Source organism: Populus euphratica, unplaced genomic scaffold (assembly GCF_000495115.2).
Source record: "Populus euphratica unplaced genomic scaffold, PopEup_1.0 scaffold964.1, whole genome shotgun sequence".
Lineage (NCBI taxonomy): Eukaryota > Viridiplantae > Streptophyta > Magnoliopsida > Malpighiales > Salicaceae > Populus > Populus euphratica.
The window spans coordinates 22,061-39,861 of record NW_011500829.1 but is presented as its reverse complement, the minus strand read 5'-3'; the positions used below and the strand labels follow the sequence as shown (position 1 = coordinate 39,861).

General features: G+C 31.3%; 1 protein-coding gene across 1 annotated transcript; it reads left to right on the top strand.

The window, feature by feature from the left end:
• Window positions 1–1,950: 1,950 nt before the first annotated feature.
• On the top strand, window positions 1,951–10,682 carry LOC105116512 (probable ubiquitin-like-specific protease 2B). Its single transcript, XM_011013910.1, is given in 17 exon segments — window positions 1,951–2,323; window positions 2,560–2,876; window positions 2,967–3,039; window positions 3,120–3,169; window positions 3,849–4,034; window positions 4,114–4,189; window positions 4,783–4,891; window positions 5,292–5,348; window positions 6,064–6,195; window positions 6,473–6,673; window positions 6,762–6,817; window positions 6,891–6,984; window positions 7,823–7,913; window positions 8,443–8,562; window positions 8,905–9,330; window positions 9,479–10,281; window positions 10,283–10,682. Coding segments are annotated over 17 exon segments (2,919 nt in total). The 5' UTR covers window positions 1,951–2,259; the 3' UTR covers window positions 10,347–10,682.
• The last annotated feature ends 7,119 nt before the right edge of the window (window positions 10,683–17,801 follow it).

Sequence of the window (17,801 nt, the reverse complement as noted above, 5' to 3'; positions counted from 1 at the left end):
CAACATAAATCAAGATTAGTCATTTAACAAGCAAAGTATTAAAGAGTGAACAAGATAACAAATACAAAACATGTTAGTATCAAACATTAAGATCCATGTTGAGTTTACACTATATTTATCCTTACACCATTAGTGTAACCTTTTCACCTTAACATAATAAACTTAACTAAAAATAATAAAAGAAAAATAAATAAACAAAATAAGAACATAAATAAAATAAAAGTTAACGAAGTAAAGGGAAGGAAACAAAAGGCATAAACTTGATATTAATGAAAGCAAAACATAAGTAATACAACGAGAGAAAGCAAGAGTATAATCTTGATCTAGAAACCAAGATGCCTAATTGCATGGCAAATGCCTCCTTTTATAGGCTAAAATTAGAACTATTTATTTGATTACGAATTGATAAGTGGGTAGCTAACTCTTGACTTGATGATAATCATTATCTTCTCTTGTTTGTCCAAAATATCAATTATAACATCAGAATTGGAACCACTTGAAAATATGATAACGTCATTTGGACTTTTAGAACTCTAGATATAGACCAAACATTGAATAGTATTCGGGTTGGAGGACAAATTTGGACTTTTTCATTGTTGTTATAATTTGGACTTGAAAATAGCTTTTTTAAAACCAGACCTCCACATAAAAATTATAGGCTTATGTCTTACCTTTCCATCCATATAAAGTAGACCTAAATCCAAGATCAACAACTCCAGATATGATCTAATTACCGAATAGTGTTCCGGTTTAGACTACATTAGCATCTTTTTTATAAGTTTAGTCATCTCTTTATCCTTTCAATTTTAGTTCTTAAACTCATCAATTAATCATTTCATTTATGTGATAAGCCTGCATTTAAGATAGACATTTACCACAAATTAAAAGTATCTTATATTATCAGATATGTTATTATAAAATATGCTTTAGTTAAGAAGTTATTGATACTTTCAAGTGCAAAATAATGATATAAAACCTTAATAAAAATACACTTTTAAGTACTAATCAGCCAACAATTATTTTTGCCTAAAAACCTAACTCTTAACTCATTTCAACCCAAAAAACCTTGCAAACATTCTTAGATCACATATAAACAAACACATTAACCCAAAATACCCACAAAAGTTCCAAAAACTCAAAATTAAATTGAGTTAGTTTTGACTTTTTTAGTTTAGATTTGTTTTTAAATAATGTTAAGACTTTAAAAACCTGCTATCAAGTCTCTCCCATTGTATAAAACACATGTGTATATTAAAAAAATAACGTGAATGATGGTTTTTTTCTCTCATTTAATGACTTGTATTAAAAGTGAATATTGAAAATTTAAAAAGATTTAATTATATAAATTATATTATTTTTTAAGAATGGGGCTTAAGTGTATTTTTTGTAAAATCTTTGGCATGCTACTATATTTGATATACTTTTCATTTTAATTTTTTTATTTAAAAAAACTAAAAGTAATTAGTTTTAAATTAAGATTAAATTAAAAAAGAGTTTTTGAGAATGAAAATAAATTATTAAAAAATAAATAATAAATCCATTGTATTTTATGAGTTATAAACAATGCTAAAATATAATAATTCGTCCTGATCTTTTTGTGTATTTTATAATAATGATTTTTAGTTTTGTTGTTAATTTAATTTAAATTTTAAAGTCTATTTGAAAATATAATTATAGTTAATTTTTAAAATATTTTTTATTTAAAAATATATAAAAATAATATTTTTTTATTTAAAATTATTATTAACAAAAATAATTTTAAAATATTTAAAATATATCAATTTAAAATAAAAAATTTAACTTTTTCAAAACCATATTTAAAATACAAAGCAACCACCAGCAGCTTAGTAAATCACATGTTTTTAATAGGAGAACTGTTCTTACTTACTAGCTACCAAGCTCAAACACGCTCTTTTTAATAGTGTGGAAGTACCGAAACAAAAACAGAACTCCCGAAACAAGAAACAAAAACAGAACTCCCGAAACAAAAACAGAACTCCCACTAATTAACGCGTGCTATCCATTTTCTAAATTGGCACGTGAATCACGAATCCCAATTCTAACACTTTAAGCCTTCCCCTCTAATTGGTGTTTGTTTCTCTCTTCGCAAAGTTTTTGTCTCTCTTTCAGTCGATCTTCGACACAGGTGAAAAACCCTTGAAGCCTGCGACGTGACTGTGTCCGCCAATAATCTCTCTAATTAACTGACTCGGTAGTTGATTCACTCGCTGTTGATCGCGATCTCTCCCGCTCTCTACGATGAAGAACTACTTCAAAGATGAAGAAAACGAGATAGCTGAATTAGCAGCTGGTCAATTATTAGGCAAGTTCTAAAACCCTAGCCTCGACAATCCGGCCATTTTAAAGTACTAGTTTCTCGAGTGCGATCACTTTTGAAAGAAAATTATGGTAATAATCATGTAACTGAAGAAGAAATTAGTTATGCTATGGTGCAAAATATATTAAATTGGGTGTTAAAATTTTTTGCGTAAGTAAAATTATGTTTTGGGTGATTAATTTTAGGTTTGAGATCACTGATCCTCTTATCTGTGTTTTCAGTCACCCAGGAATGTGATATTCCTAAAAACGAAACGTCTAGTTTAGTTTGTGTAGATGCTGATGCTATTGACTGTGATAATGCTGCTACTCGTGTTCGGCCCCGAACTGTTGGAGAGGACTTAACCACTGAAGAAGGAAATTCTGCTGCTCCCCATTTAACTTCTTTAAGTCATGAACACGACCCTTGTTTTCCGGTAGATGGTTTTGAATCGAAAATGATTTTTAGTGAACACGTGACAAGAATTTCATGCCATGAAGCTCCTTTAGTTGGGGAAAGCCAGTTAAACTGTGGTCTTAGAGATGGTCCTCCGTCCAGTGTATGTTGGCTTCTCCTGTCTTCTGGGTTATGTTTTCAGTTATGTGATTGATTATGAAGTCTCGTTTTGCTTTGTTTGAAAATTTTGCAGGCTGAGCTTGTTGATGAACACATGGAGGAGTGTTCTCCATCAAGCCCCACTCCTGATATTGCAGATGCTGGTGGTATTTTCTCATGATATTCTTTTCCAGGATATTGTGGGCATTCAAGTGAAAACTTACTGTGTTTTTCTGCATGATTACAGTTATTTTAAAGGACCTCACACCAACCAATTGTTTCAGCTACTCAGAAATGGTACAAAATTTCCCCCGTCATGAATTAATCAAGTTTATGCTGAATTACAAATGAGACAGATTGTTATTTTCTTAATTTTAAAGATCCTCTATTTGTTATCCTTGCATATTATACCTGCTTCAAGGTGTTCAGTAACTGAAGTTACTTAGCATTTGCAGGTTTTCTTATTTTAGTCTGTTCTTAAACGGCTGTCTGGGTCTTTATTCTTGTGTTATTTTTCTTGAATCTCTATCCTCCTAATACCTGGACTCCTATTTTGAGTTTTATTTGTTTCTCAAGTGTCTTGGAATCTGAGGGGTTAACTTGTTTAGCTGCTATTGGTAGACATTACAAAGCTTTCACCATGGCTACTGCTTGACTTGTGGCCATTCCACCTTGTGGCTATTCCACCTTTTTGAACTTGTACCCAGGTTTTGTTTCTCCTTCTACTTGTTAAGTTATACCCATTGCATTTTGGAGGGATTACTAACCAGTTCATATTGAAGTTGAACCTCAGATATGTGCTTCATGTTTCAAAATCAATCTTTCAATCTGTTTCATTTATGGCTTGGTGGGGATAAATATTTTTCCTACTTGATTTATGTATATTGTTCGGTGAGCAAGATGGCTACCATTCAGTTGTATACATTTTTTCAGAAAGAAAAGCTTCAAGATTAAGTGTTTTTTGTGCAATTTGCAGAGGGACATTGGTATTGTTGTTGATTATGTTGTATACCGGGGTAAATATTGTACTGGGTGTCTGGTGAGATTTTCTAACAGTGGCATTAAAATTAATGGTACAACTGCTCATGGAGATGAAGGAATCTTTAGCTTTGAAGCAGGAATTGATGAAATTGTTAGTATTGACTCTCAGAATATTCAAAGAGTAAGTTCTGGCAACCTTATGGGATTATAACTTGTGATATTTAAGCATGCTTATTAAGTTGTATTTATCATGTGTTCAGTTTGAAACTGTAATGATTAAGCTTCACATACTTTCAAAGGATGCAGTTCAAGCTGATAACACACAAGGCATGTCAGGTTAGTCACCTTGAAGTGGTATAGTGCTTGCATATTATTTTTCTCTTATTTTTGTAATTTGTATAACTCCCGAGTTGCAGCATTTTCATATGCTGTATCATTTGATTCCTAATGCATATGGAAATTCACGTCAACAGCCAAAAGTATTGAAAAGTTCCCCGGCTAATTGCAACCTGTGCTGACCTCCCATTTCCCCCCTCAAGTTTTATGCAAACATTCATCTTTCTTTTTTTCTGATATTTTAGACATATTACACACAAATGCCATAATTGCAAATTTGCAAAATTGGTGATATATATACAGTGGAATTGCCACAATATTGAACTCATCAATCTGATAAGCTCCATATTGCTTTTTGGTATGATTATATCATACAAGACTAAAGTTCTTTACGCTATTTCTTAACAATGGTGAGCTCGTAAGAAGTTTTGGTTAGAAATACAGAACATGAAGCAATGTTAGTAATGAAATTTCTGCTGAAGAAATTTTTTTATTAGCTTCAATATTTAATCTGGTTGGTTTCTAGAAGATACCTTTGCTTTTATTATTTGGATTTAAGTCTCTTAATTTACTTATTTAATTTTTCTGTGTAGGTGTTGAGGAGTTGGAGGTTGTGGTTGTTGAGCCAAATTGGTCTAGGAAATGGGAAGAGATTACATCTCTGAATGTGAAGTACTCAGCTCTACTGAGCGTTATACATGAGTAAGTTCTCTGAATTGCCTGCATGTGATGTCATTTATTACAATTTAGCTTTCATATAATTTGCCATGCTTCATACTTAAATTGCTTTTGGAGGCCTTTTCCTGTGCCTCCAATTAACATATGACCTCCAATTAACATATGATTTACCCATTAATAAGTTCTTTTTCTTTCCATTTGGTGCTAGTTGTTATTGGCTAAAAACGTGCTTGTTGTATGGCCACAACTCTTAGGATTTTTGCATCCTGTTGGTATGCTAAGAATTACTTTGTTCAAAAGGTTGAGGAAGGCTGGCTTGGAAGTGTCTTCTCTCTCCATTTTTTTTTTGTGAATTTTTGTTATTGCCCAATGTTTTCTTATCATTTAACTCTTCTTGCCTGTTCTTTTATCCATTTGCTTGTAGCATGGATATTGCAATGAATGGAGTAGACTCACTTCAACAGAGGTGCTATTTCCCCAGGTGTGATTTTCTTGATTCTCTAGCAATCTAACCTCTTTTATCTGCTAGTTCTGATTTCCTTAGTGGTTTCACATCTCCATGTTCTCTACTTGTGGATCAAATTAAATGAACTGTAGGTCAAATTAATGTCTTTTTAAGGTAAATTAGGTAGTACAGTTCTTGATCTTTCCTATCATCTCAAGATTCAGTCAAAACAAATTCATCTTTGGTTTAGTGGGATGGATTTTGTTTCTATTGCTGGTAGACATATTAGTCATGATCGTTAAAGCAGTAGATCTGTGGTGCTTGGGCTTAAGTGTTCTTTTCTTTCACAATGTAAACATTTACCATTGTTCAAGAGGATTTAAATGCAAGCTCTTCCCAAAAGCCTTCAAATGAAGTGTTCTTTGAGATATATATGTTACTAATAAAACACTGTAAGAAAAATTTGATGGATTTTTCTAACTGAGTTCATCCACTTTGCCAGAATGTGCTCTTACATGAAGATTCAAGATTTCTATAATTGTAGTATTTATTTATGTGCTTGTAGTTGTGTGCATATCCATTGATTCTTAATCTTTAGAGAAGAGGATCTGTGCTTCTTCTATACGATTGGGGCATGTAAATTTTTTGCTGATAGTACAAAAAGATGGTGTAGTTGGAAAAATACATCACATCTGCACGAGTGTATGATCTATGTTTTAGTAAGTTTCTGAATAATCTTGGCATTTTGCAGTTTTGATTCAGAGTTCGAAGATGTTATCTATCCAAAAGAGGACTCGGATGCAGTTTCTATTAGCAAGAGAGATGTTGATCTATTACAACCAGAGACTTTCATCAATGATACAATCATTGACTTTTACATTAAGTGGGTTTATTTGCTTACAACAATTTTTTCTTTTAGTTTCAACATTTTATTTGCATACAACAATTTTTTCTTTTAGTTTCAACCAGTCAATTTCTAGTAGTTAGGATGTTAAAGGTTGTCACATAACTTGTTTCTGTGAGGTAATTCTGAAAAGAAGAGGGGATTGATTATTTATATTTGCAAATCCATTACCATTTGAAAATTCCACATCTGTTTTAATTTATAATGGGTTACATTTAAATGTGCATTTAAAGGAAATCAAATGATTGGGTGGCAGGTATTTGAAGAATCAGATTCCATCTGGGGAGAAGCAAAGATACCATTTTTTCAATAGCTTTTTCTTTAGGAAGCTTGCTGATCTTGACAAAGATCCATCCAATGTGAAAGATGGCAAAGCTGCTTTTTTACGTGTCCATAAATGGACCAGAAAAGTGGATATGTTTGGAAAAGACTACATTTTCATTCCTGTAAACTTCAAGTAAGAAAATAGTTAAACAACCTCTCTTTTTTACTGTGATTTTATAAATCCTTCACTGGTGTAATTTGTATGCATGTTTTAATTACAGTCTTCACTGGAGTTTGTTAGTAATATGCCATCTGGGTGAAATAGCTAGTGTGAAAGGTTAGTTCTTGGTGGATTGCATGATGTTGAGTGGTCATCAGCCCTGTGTTTATAAATTTGCATCATATTTCAGATGAAGACACAGAAATATCTGTCAAAGTACCATGTATATTGCACATGGATCCTATCAAAGGAACTCATGCAGGTCTCAAAAATCTTGTTCAAAGGTATAAATTAACTTGATTGTACCTTTTGTTTGACAACATATCTGCACATCTATATTTTTAGACACGCTATGATGGGGAATAAGATGGACAACAATGGGAATTGGCATATGATTATTGAAGGAATTTTTAGTAATCCTACAAATTTAAATTCTTAAATAATCAAATACTAATTCCCAAGTTCTCATTGTTGTCCATATTCAGTCCCCATTAGACTGGGTGACATGTTGCTTCAATTTGTCTTGCAAATGTCACATGTAGCATGCCAATCTTTATCTAAGTTGCTATCAATGTCAGATGTGTTCTGTCAGAGTAGTGCATTTTAAGCAGAGCCACGGAATGATATATTATGATAAGTACTGAAATTGCAAAATATTTCCTTGTTAAGTGCTTTAAGGCCTGGGCTATTCCTGTTGTTGATTATAGCATTCAACACATCAAACAAAGCTAATTTTCTTGCCCACACGAGTCAGTCACACGTGGCAAAGCCATAATGCTGCTCTGTTATTTTTTTTTCATCCATCATCTTAGTCATGTATGACAATACAAGTTTTAAGGGCTGGGCTTCTCATGTTGTTGATTATAGCATTCAACACATCAAACAAAGCTAATTTTCTTGCCCACACGAGTCAGTCACACGTGGCTAAACCATATAATGCAGCGGTGTTATTTTTTTATTTCATCCATCATCTTAGTCATGTATAACAATACAAGTTTTATGGCAAACTTTTCTTGTTCATCCTCTATTATCCCTTTCCTTGACAACCTGCAATTTATTTTATAATTTTCTGAAAGCAACCTCTTGTTATTTGTATGTCACTTTCATGCACTGAAATGACAGTTATTTATGGGAAGAGTGGAAAGTGAGGCAGAAGGACACATCAGAAGACATGTCTTCAAAATTCTTGAATTTGCGGTTTGTCCCCCTTGAGGTATTTCCTGGTCTCAGTTAGTTAATTTAACTACTCAAAGAGTGGATTGCTACAGAGCTTTTCCAATAGAAGCTATCTTTAGTTACCCGGGCACATAGAAAAGGGAAAATTTGAAGGGGGCTGATTTCACAGGTCCTATTAGCTCCAACTCTTTGCACATTCAGTATAGATCATGATCTTCCTTTCATTTGACATACAAAATCAGATGAGTCCAACACTTAAGCTTATGGAACTGCTCTTGTGTTCTTGTAAATGGAAAATGATATCTAGTAAGTTGGGGAGAGTATTTCCTTGGGAAATTTCGTTTAGTTGAAGTTCTTTTCAATTTTGTGTTGCTTTATGTGATAAGATACTGTGTATTTGTGTATTAATTTGTCGATTTATGTGATAAGATAGAGTGTATTTGTGCAGCAATTTGTTGCATTGTTATATTATAAGCTTTGGCATGTATGTGTTTGTCTGATGCACACTTTTGTGATCCTGGTGGGTTATTGTAATTGTTCTGACGTTTTGTTCATGGGCATGTCAGCTGCCACAGCAGGAAAATTCATTTGATTGTGGCCTGTTCCTGCTTCACTATCTGGAACTCTTTTTGGTAGAGGCCCCAGTGAATTTTAGCCCTTTCAGAATAAACGGGTTTACTAAGTTTGTAAGTTCAATCCATCATTTGTTTCTCTGAATATTATTGTATTTCTATTTTCCCAAAGCTAGCGTTCTGCACATGGTAGGAAGGTGCATTTTCTGCAAGATAGTGGACAGAAATCTGTGAAATGCATGGGAGTTGGTTTGCTCCTAGGCCTTGGACTATGCTGTTGATAATTAACTCTTTGCTGATTTATATGGAGCAATGCAACCCCAAAGGCCTGAAATATGCATCGATTGCTTTACTTGAACATTGATGCTGTAATTGTGTATTTGTTTGTTGGTTCTTCAGATGTTTAGTCACACAGTTACTTCCCTCCCTTTTCTTATTTTTTCCTCGAATGAACAGCTTAATGGGGACTGGTTTCCTCCTGCTGAAGCTTCTCTTAAGCGTACACTTATCCAGAGGCTAATCTCTGAGCTGCTTCAAAATTGTTCTCGGGAAGTTTCTTCTAGTGGTTACAGCAGTGAACAACAGTCTAATTTCCCTGAAATTAATGGGAAAGAATCTGGATTGGAGCTTGTTTCAGACAGATACTCTCCTGATGGAGCTTGTCGTGTTAATTTATCAAGCTCTGACCGTGGTCAGGGCATTGAAATTACTCTATTGGGAGTATCACCTATGAGGAATTCTCATTGTGTTAATGATCCTGGCTTGGTTCTCAGGGAATTTTTTGATCCGGAAGTTGCTGCTGGATCATTAGTTGCACAGTGTCCATCCTTTGACCAGCCATCGTCTTATCACAACCTTAATGGTACTACGTCACTGATAGAGGTATTGGCATTATCTATTATTCCAGCTAATTGATTTTTGAGTATGTGATTTATAATGCTTTGTTTTTGCCAGTTGAAAGCCAAAAAGAGGTCTTACCTACAGTCTCTTGTGATCTTACATGCATGACATATTTTCGGTTTTTCAGCAGGATGATACCGAAACTGGTGAGCAGTTTGTGTATTTCCCTTCTGGAGATACTGTTTTTCAGCAAGTTGCAGGAATAACACCTCAAGATGGTTCTATATCATGTTCTTTTAAAGGTTTTGGAGCTGATGATTCTTGGAATCCAGGGATTTCTTTGCAAGCAGATGACAATGATTCATCTTCAGAAACATCAGACTGTGCCTCTGATGATTCAGATGTGGGAATCATTGAAAATTTTCCAGCTAAGGAAGATGCAGGTATTTGCCAGAAAGAGAAATTTGATCAACGAAAATCTCCTTCGATGGAAAATGTAGGGTTTTTGACTGTAAGCCTTGCTTCTGCCTCTGACAAGATGCTTGAGAATTCTGCCTTTGGAGTTATACGGAACCCTAGAAGTACTGAGGACATTGACAAGATTCATTATGGCAATGAGCATGTTAGCCTTGCATCTTGTCAGGGAAATGTCGCAGCATCACTGCAAGAAGACCCCAACTTGGTAGAGATTGTGTTGAATCAAGATTTGGAAAAGGCAAAGGTCACCCGGGATAATATGCAAGCAATTGAAGTTATACATAACCTTGAAGGTATTGATGACACTGACAGGATTCGCTATGACAAAGAAAATGGCAACATTGCCACTTGTCAGGAAAAATTCTCTGCATCATTGCAAGAAGACCACGCTTTGGTAGAGAATGGATTGCATCAAGATTTGCAAAAGACTGATGTCATTGAGAATAATATGCAAACGATTGGTGATGATGTGATGATGGTAGAATCAGATGAACAGCAAGCTGCAAAGAGGCCCAGGCGTGCCTCCTGATGAAATTGAAGGAGGAATCACCAGAAGCCTGTCGAAGGATCTGCATGTGTAATTTAGGCTGGAGTAGGAGTACCCCCTTTATTTTGTTAACATAATAATGTGTTGGGATCTCACTAGAAGTTGATATACCATTCTGTGAATAGTGTCACGTCTCTATTTTGACAATAACTGTCGGACGGCTGTAGGAAAATTGTCTAGGTGCAGTTTGTTTTGGTGATTAGTGATTAGTATATGTTTTATCTTATTACCCACCATCCTAAATATATAATCAAACAGATCGATAGATGCGGACATTGTTGCCTGAATTGAATACATGCTGCAATTGTTGCATGTTGCCTGATATGGGTGCTATGAAACCTGCTACTCGGGATATTTTATACTTGATGCCTCTTTGTTTCTTTATACTTTGCTCATATATTAAGTTTTGCATGAAAAGGTTTTCTCATACAGAACTGAAACTATTTAAGGTCTTGTTTTATTTTGGGTGGAAGATTTCTTTTAAAAGTCGCAAAAAAAATTTCAAAAATATTTCAACTTTTGTTGTATATTTTATTTTTATTTTTTAAATTTTATTTTATATTTTTAATTAAAAATTTTTATTTTATTTATTTGAAATAATTTATGAAATTGTATTTTTTAAAATTTTTTATTTTTTTTAACTGGAATTTGATTTATATTATTTTGATAGTTATTTATTTTATTTAAAATAATTTATAAAATTAAATATATAATTTTTTCAATAAACTTTAAAATAAAATTAAAATGCTTGTAAATTATTTTTCTATTTATTTTTCAAGAAAAATGTTTATTTAACCTATTTTCTATAATATTACCAATCATAGAAAAATAATCTATATTTTATAAATTTGTTTCTCGTAAAAACTATTCTTTAAAAAAAAAAAATTACTACGGTAGCCAAGTGTAGAGTTGCTTATGTAACTGAAACTTCTTGTAATTGCAAGTAATCAGTGAGGAGTGAAATTACACTGGACGTAACCAGCAAGAGCAATGAAATTATATCGGAGACATTGTAGTTGCAACAAGGTGGACAGTTGATTTTCAAGCATGAACTCCAAATTAGACTAGCTAAAGTTAAACGGGCTAGATCGTATCAGGTTCAATAAAATGAGAGTATATCTTCCATATATAAATACACGAGTTTCTAGATTATTGTTTTTTTTTAAATAATTGTAAATGGGTAAAACAGGGTTTGCATTTAATATTTTACCATTTCTTGTTTTTGTAAAGGAATTCAACTTGTATATCCCAGTTTGAACATACGGTTTGCTCAAATTCCAATAGGATCAGATGCTTTTAGTACGGCGAAGAAACAAAGCTTGATTGAACTCGTATATTTACTCCATGGATATGAATAGATTTGCTCATGGTAAAATTTCATACTGGTAGGTTTAATGAATTTTCTCTCTTAGATGAATAGTCCAGCTTTTGGGTTTTTTTAAATGTAATTAATGAATAACAATCGGGTAATATCATAACATATTGAGTCAGCCAAACCATGATATGCAAGTCATAAGTTGGCTTCTGTATCAACAGTAAGCGATTACGAACACTTTTTAAGCATCATTTTAAAGCTAAAAAATTAATCTCTACTTTCCTTTTTATAATACTGTTAATTTTGAACATAAAACATTACAAGACATCCAACATCTTTAATTGTTGCTATATTTTATTTTTATTTAAATATAGAATATCTGCCCCATCAATGACGGGGCCGTGTATGTAAATTGTGATTTACAGTGAAGAAGACATGTCATAGACGAGTTGCAGCATGAAAAGCCCCCATAACAAGAGCCTTCCCGTTTTATTTCCGGTGACCAAACAATCCAGTTTCCACCTCAATTTCTTTATTGTAAAATCGGAGAATGGAAATTGGAGTTCATTCCTACACTACTCCTAGGAATCAGCTAATAAACAGCAGCATAAGTGACCGAAAATGGTGGCTTTTCGTCATACTTCAACCCATTTTATTTCCTCATCTCTGCGATCCACTGAGCCGATCTTATCCATCTCACTTCTCCGTACGCTCTGCTTTCTCTTCACAACATTTTTCATCTCCCTTTCTGCGTTTGTTAAGGTGCTCTGCATTAACAGGAGTAAAATGCATCAGAACTTGGGCATTTGCTTATAGTCAAAGCTGCTTCAGATTGCAATATTGTAAGTACTAAATTATGGGTACACGCTGCGCTGTGATTATATAAATTATTTTTCAACATATTTCTTCTTTCAAATGTTACTAATATGTTTTTTAACAAAATTAATTATGAGCTTAAATTTTAATGTATATTATATAGGATGCTATTTATTTTTAAAATTTGATGCGGTGACACATTGAATGTTTTTATTATTTTTTATTTTAAAATAACGACATATTAAATTAATTTAAGCTAACCCATGTGTTTGGTATTGTAATAACTATTGTGGTTGTGGTTTAAAAAATATTATTTTATAAAAAATATTTTTAATTAAGGTTGATTTAATATTTATATATATTTAGTTAAAACTATGGTTGAAATTGAAGTTAAATAAAAAATAGTTTAATGTCTTTTGTTAAACATGCTTTTCAAATTGAGATTATAAAATATTGTAGATTTAATTATCATTATTATATCATTAAATAAATAATATTTTACATCAAATATTTTTTTATTATTCCATTAATTTATCTATAATTTCATCACGTATCAAATTCATCTGATTAGGACTATAGTTTTCATAGTTTTTTGAGCATGCAACAAAATTAGATAAAATATTATTATAAACAAAATTAAAATTGTGATCAAATTCCACAAATGTTATGTCATCATGTGATGTTCTTCTAATTTATATAGTGCTATTAAATAATATTAAACATTAGTATTTTTGAGTAAAATATAATTTTAAAAAAATTAATTTTTCTTACCGAGTCGGATGCGGTCTAATAAATATTGTTCACATGAACAATATTAAAAAAAATTCACCTGGCACTATTCACGTGAATAGTGCCAAGTGAATGTTTCATGCATTGTAATTCATCTGGCATGGACATTATTAGAAATAATGCCTAGGTGAATTGCATGAGAAGCAGCTCCAGTTGCAAAATGCTGGTTCGAGGAAAAAAATTGTTGTAACCACCAAATAATAAACAATTTTTTTCATATTACCAAACGTCTAGTTTATGTGTTTAGCTTTAAAAACTAAAGTTACCACGTGAACAAACGTTTATTAAATTTATGATTTGGATAATAAGATTATAATAATTTTATAAAAAATAAATTAAAATAAATTATAAAAGTTAATTAAAAATTAATTTAGAATTAATTTAATATTGAATGATAAAATTTTAAAAAATTAAATTAAAAAAACTACTTGAGTCAACCCGAGTTAAATACCAAATTCACATCTTAGGTCAAACGATCAGGATTTTTTTAATAAAATTTAGTTTTTAATAAATTTAATATTAAAAGATGAAATATAAAAAAAAATATTAATTAAAAAAAATAAAAAATAATTTAAGTCAACTCAAATTAATATATTAAATTTATGATATGGATAATGAGATCAGAATAATTTTATAAAAAAACAAATAAAAAATTTAAAAGTTCAATTTTTTACTAAGAAAACTACATGCTCTTTTTTATGCAGAGGATTACTGTGTTTTTTTTTTTATTTAAAGAAAAGGCTAAATCACTTTTGAAAGTCTAAAAGAGATAAAAGATGTAATGATGCAGGTATCTTTTAAGATATATTAAAATTATATTTGAATAATTTATAATTTGAAATCTACTTTAGAGAATTGAAGTTATATATAATAATCACTCCTATTTTAAATGTGTAAAAAGACATGAACAAGTGGTACAAAATCACAACAAACTTGATAAATTATTCGAAGAGTTTGTAAGTTTAATTAAGCGTTTAGTATGAGAATCACTCAACCACATTAAATATAGCAAAAGTATCAATTTATTTATTAAAATTAGTTTTTTTTTCAAAAAGTTTTTATAAAAAAGTATTTATACTAGAAAGAATTCTTAGTCTAATAGGATATTCCTAATTAATATGGATAAATATAATAAATAATAAAATAATAATAATAACTCAATGAGCCCAAATTTAAATAAAGACACTAATATCTCTAAAACTCCTAACAATAAATAAAATATAAATAAAACAATAATTCAAATAATTTAAAAAAAACTAAAGTCATTTTCATAATCTGATGGCAGAGTTGAAGCCTAACTTCAAATGCATAATACCATCATGTATTAATAAATTAGAAGGCATGCCATACATCAATGAAAATATATGGATGTGTACTTTTCAATGCAACTAGAATCGTGTTAAAATTCCTTATGTAATTCTAGTTATGACCAAAATAATAATGAAATGTCAAAACTAGCATATTTGAATCTTTTTATTGTAATATTTTTATAATATCTGAATGTCCACCTACAAATCCTTTCTTGAATATGAAATAAATTAATCAAGGCTTGTACTATATTATTTAATATTTTCTTGAAGTCCACCTTAACCCATGTTTTTTTAAAAAGTCCATTAAAAATTTATTTGAACCTCTTAGACCTATGTTTTGTCACTGGACCACCTATGACTTTTAACAAATATCTTATTATTGTTTGGATCACATTATTCCCTCTCTTCAGTGGGATTCATCCTTAAATCATCACTAACATCAAATAAAGAGAGATTATAAATATTAAATGTAACATTAAGACCATACTTGGTAGATCCACTTTATACGCATTGTTATTAATTCTCTTTATGATCTTGGATTAGAACCATCTCCTTAGACATCAATTTTAATCACCTATGTTTAGGAAACATTACCTTCCTTATATACACCCAAACCCAATCTCCTAATTCAAACATTACTAATTAGAGTTTTATATCAGCTTTGAATATATATTGTTAATTTTTTTTCTCTACCTGTTATTATATTTTAGCATGTAAGTCTTTCACCATCTTCACTTTTTTTATTACTGACACGACTAAAAGATTGATATCCTCTTCTAAGTGTATGAGTGTCGAAGTAATAAATAACCCGGCAAGACCGGGGTTGAACCATAGAGAGGTTAATTGTACAAATTATATACAACAATTATAAACAACAACAACAACAACAACAACAATAATATTAGTAGCAATAATAATAATACTAATACTAATAATAATAATAGTACTAGTAGTAGTAATAATAATAATAATAATAATAATAATAATAGTAGTAGTAGTACTACTACTAGTAGTAGTAGTAGTAGTAGTAGTAGTAGTAGTAATAATAATAATAATAATAATAAAGAAAAAGAAGGAGAAGAAGAAGAAGAAGAAAAAGATGATGATGAGAACTTTGAGATGGAATATTAATGTAAGGATTAAACAATGATAACAATAAATATCAAGGTTAGAGGATCCACTAATGGTATGTCAAACAAGTATAGTATAAACTCTTATTATTCAATTGGAAACCACACAACTCTTATTATTGAATTGGAAACCACACACAAAGGACATTCCAATTTGATTACATATTGTTAACATGATTACATTAGTCATCTTATTCGATTAATGCTAACACTTGTAAATCTCGTCAAGCATTCATGATTATAATTTATGTTAACAACAAATCAAGTTCCTTTCATAGCTCAGGTGTCGGTTATACCATACAGTATGGGCTATGAAAGTGCTCTTTCATAGCTCAGGTGTCGGTTATACCATACATTATGGGCTATGAAAGTGCCAAGCATTTGTTGTACCAAGTGTTATACAACATAAATCAAGATTAGTCATTTAACAAGCAAAGTATTAAAGAGTGAACAAGATACCAAATATAAAACATGTTAGTATCAAACATTAAAGTCCATATTAAGTTTACACTATACTTATTCTTACACCATTAGTGTAACCTTTTCACCTTGACATAATAAACTTAGCTAGACATAAAGAAAGAAATAAAAATAAATAAACAAAATAACAACATAAATAAGATAAAGGTTAACTAAGTAAATGAAAGGAAATGAAACGTATAAACTTGATATTAATGAAAGCAAAGCATAAACATTACAAAAAATACAAAGAGAGAAAGGAAGAGCCTGATCTTGATCTGGAAACCAAGATGTCTAAATGCATGGTAAATGCCTTCTTTTATAGGCCAAAATTAGGAACTATTGATTTGATGACTAATTGATGAGTGGGTGACCAACTTTTGACTTGGTGACAATCCTTATCTTCTCTTGTCTGCCCAAAACGTCATTGATAACTTCAAAATTGGAACCACTTGAAAATATGAAAGTTGTAGGTAATTGTCTCAGATATCTTGTATAAAAAATTCAGATCATTTGGACTTCTAAACCTCTAGATATGGGCCAAACACTGAACAGTGCTCGGGTTGGAAGACAGATTCGGACTTCTTTGTTGTTGCTCCAATTTGGACTTGAAAATGGCCTTTTTAGATATTGAGCTCTATATGAAATTTGTAGGTCTATGTATTAATTTTCCATCAATATAAAATAGACTTAAATCTGAGATCTACAACTCCAGTTATGATTCAATTACCGAACAATGTTCTGGTTTGGACTGCACCGACATCTCTTTTCGGAGTTTAGCCATCTCTTTGTCCTTTCAATTTCAGTTCTTAAATTCATCATTCAATCCTTTTATTTATGTGATAGACCTGCATTTAAAATAAACATTTACTACAAATTAAATGTATCTTATACTATTAGATACGTTATTATAAAACATGCTTTAGTTAAGGAGTTATTGATACTTCAAGAGCAAAATGATGATATAAAACCATGATAAAAATGCACTTTTAAGTACTAATCACACCCCCCAACTAGCTTATTACTAGTACATACTAATTAAAGCGTTAAAATAGAAAAACAATTTACAAATTCCACAAAGCAAGGTATTCATCATTTAACTTCCATTAATCTATCTAGATTAACAAACTCTTGTTAAATTTATATACCTGCTCAATACCTCTTAACAAGATATTCATAAACCTTTCTTTTGTGCTCAATGTATCAATACATAATTATGGGGCTTTTCTCGGAAGAAAAATGTTTTTTTGTTCTAATGTGTAAGGTTAACTTCCTTGGGTTGGGATTATTATTTTTGTCTTTTTTTTTCTTTTTTCTTTTAAATATATATACATATAATTTAAAAACACCATGCATCTTTAACCCATGTAACGAGCTTTCAGCTAATGACTCCTAGACCAGTTGGTCTTAGGGCATTAGATGTTAAGACACCCCTAAGAGCTTAGTAACTCGGGTCGTAGATACTGATATGTAGGTAGTGCAATATTTGATTCCCTTAAGCTTTTCTCCTTAACCCATGTAACAAGTGTTGGGCCAATAAATCCCAAGTCAGTTGACTTTAGGGTATTAGGTGTTAAAACACCCCTTCGGGCTTAATTGCTTAGGTTAGGGAGGCTACGAAACCAAACTTATCTACATTTTTATTATCATCATTTTTTTTTATTTTTTTT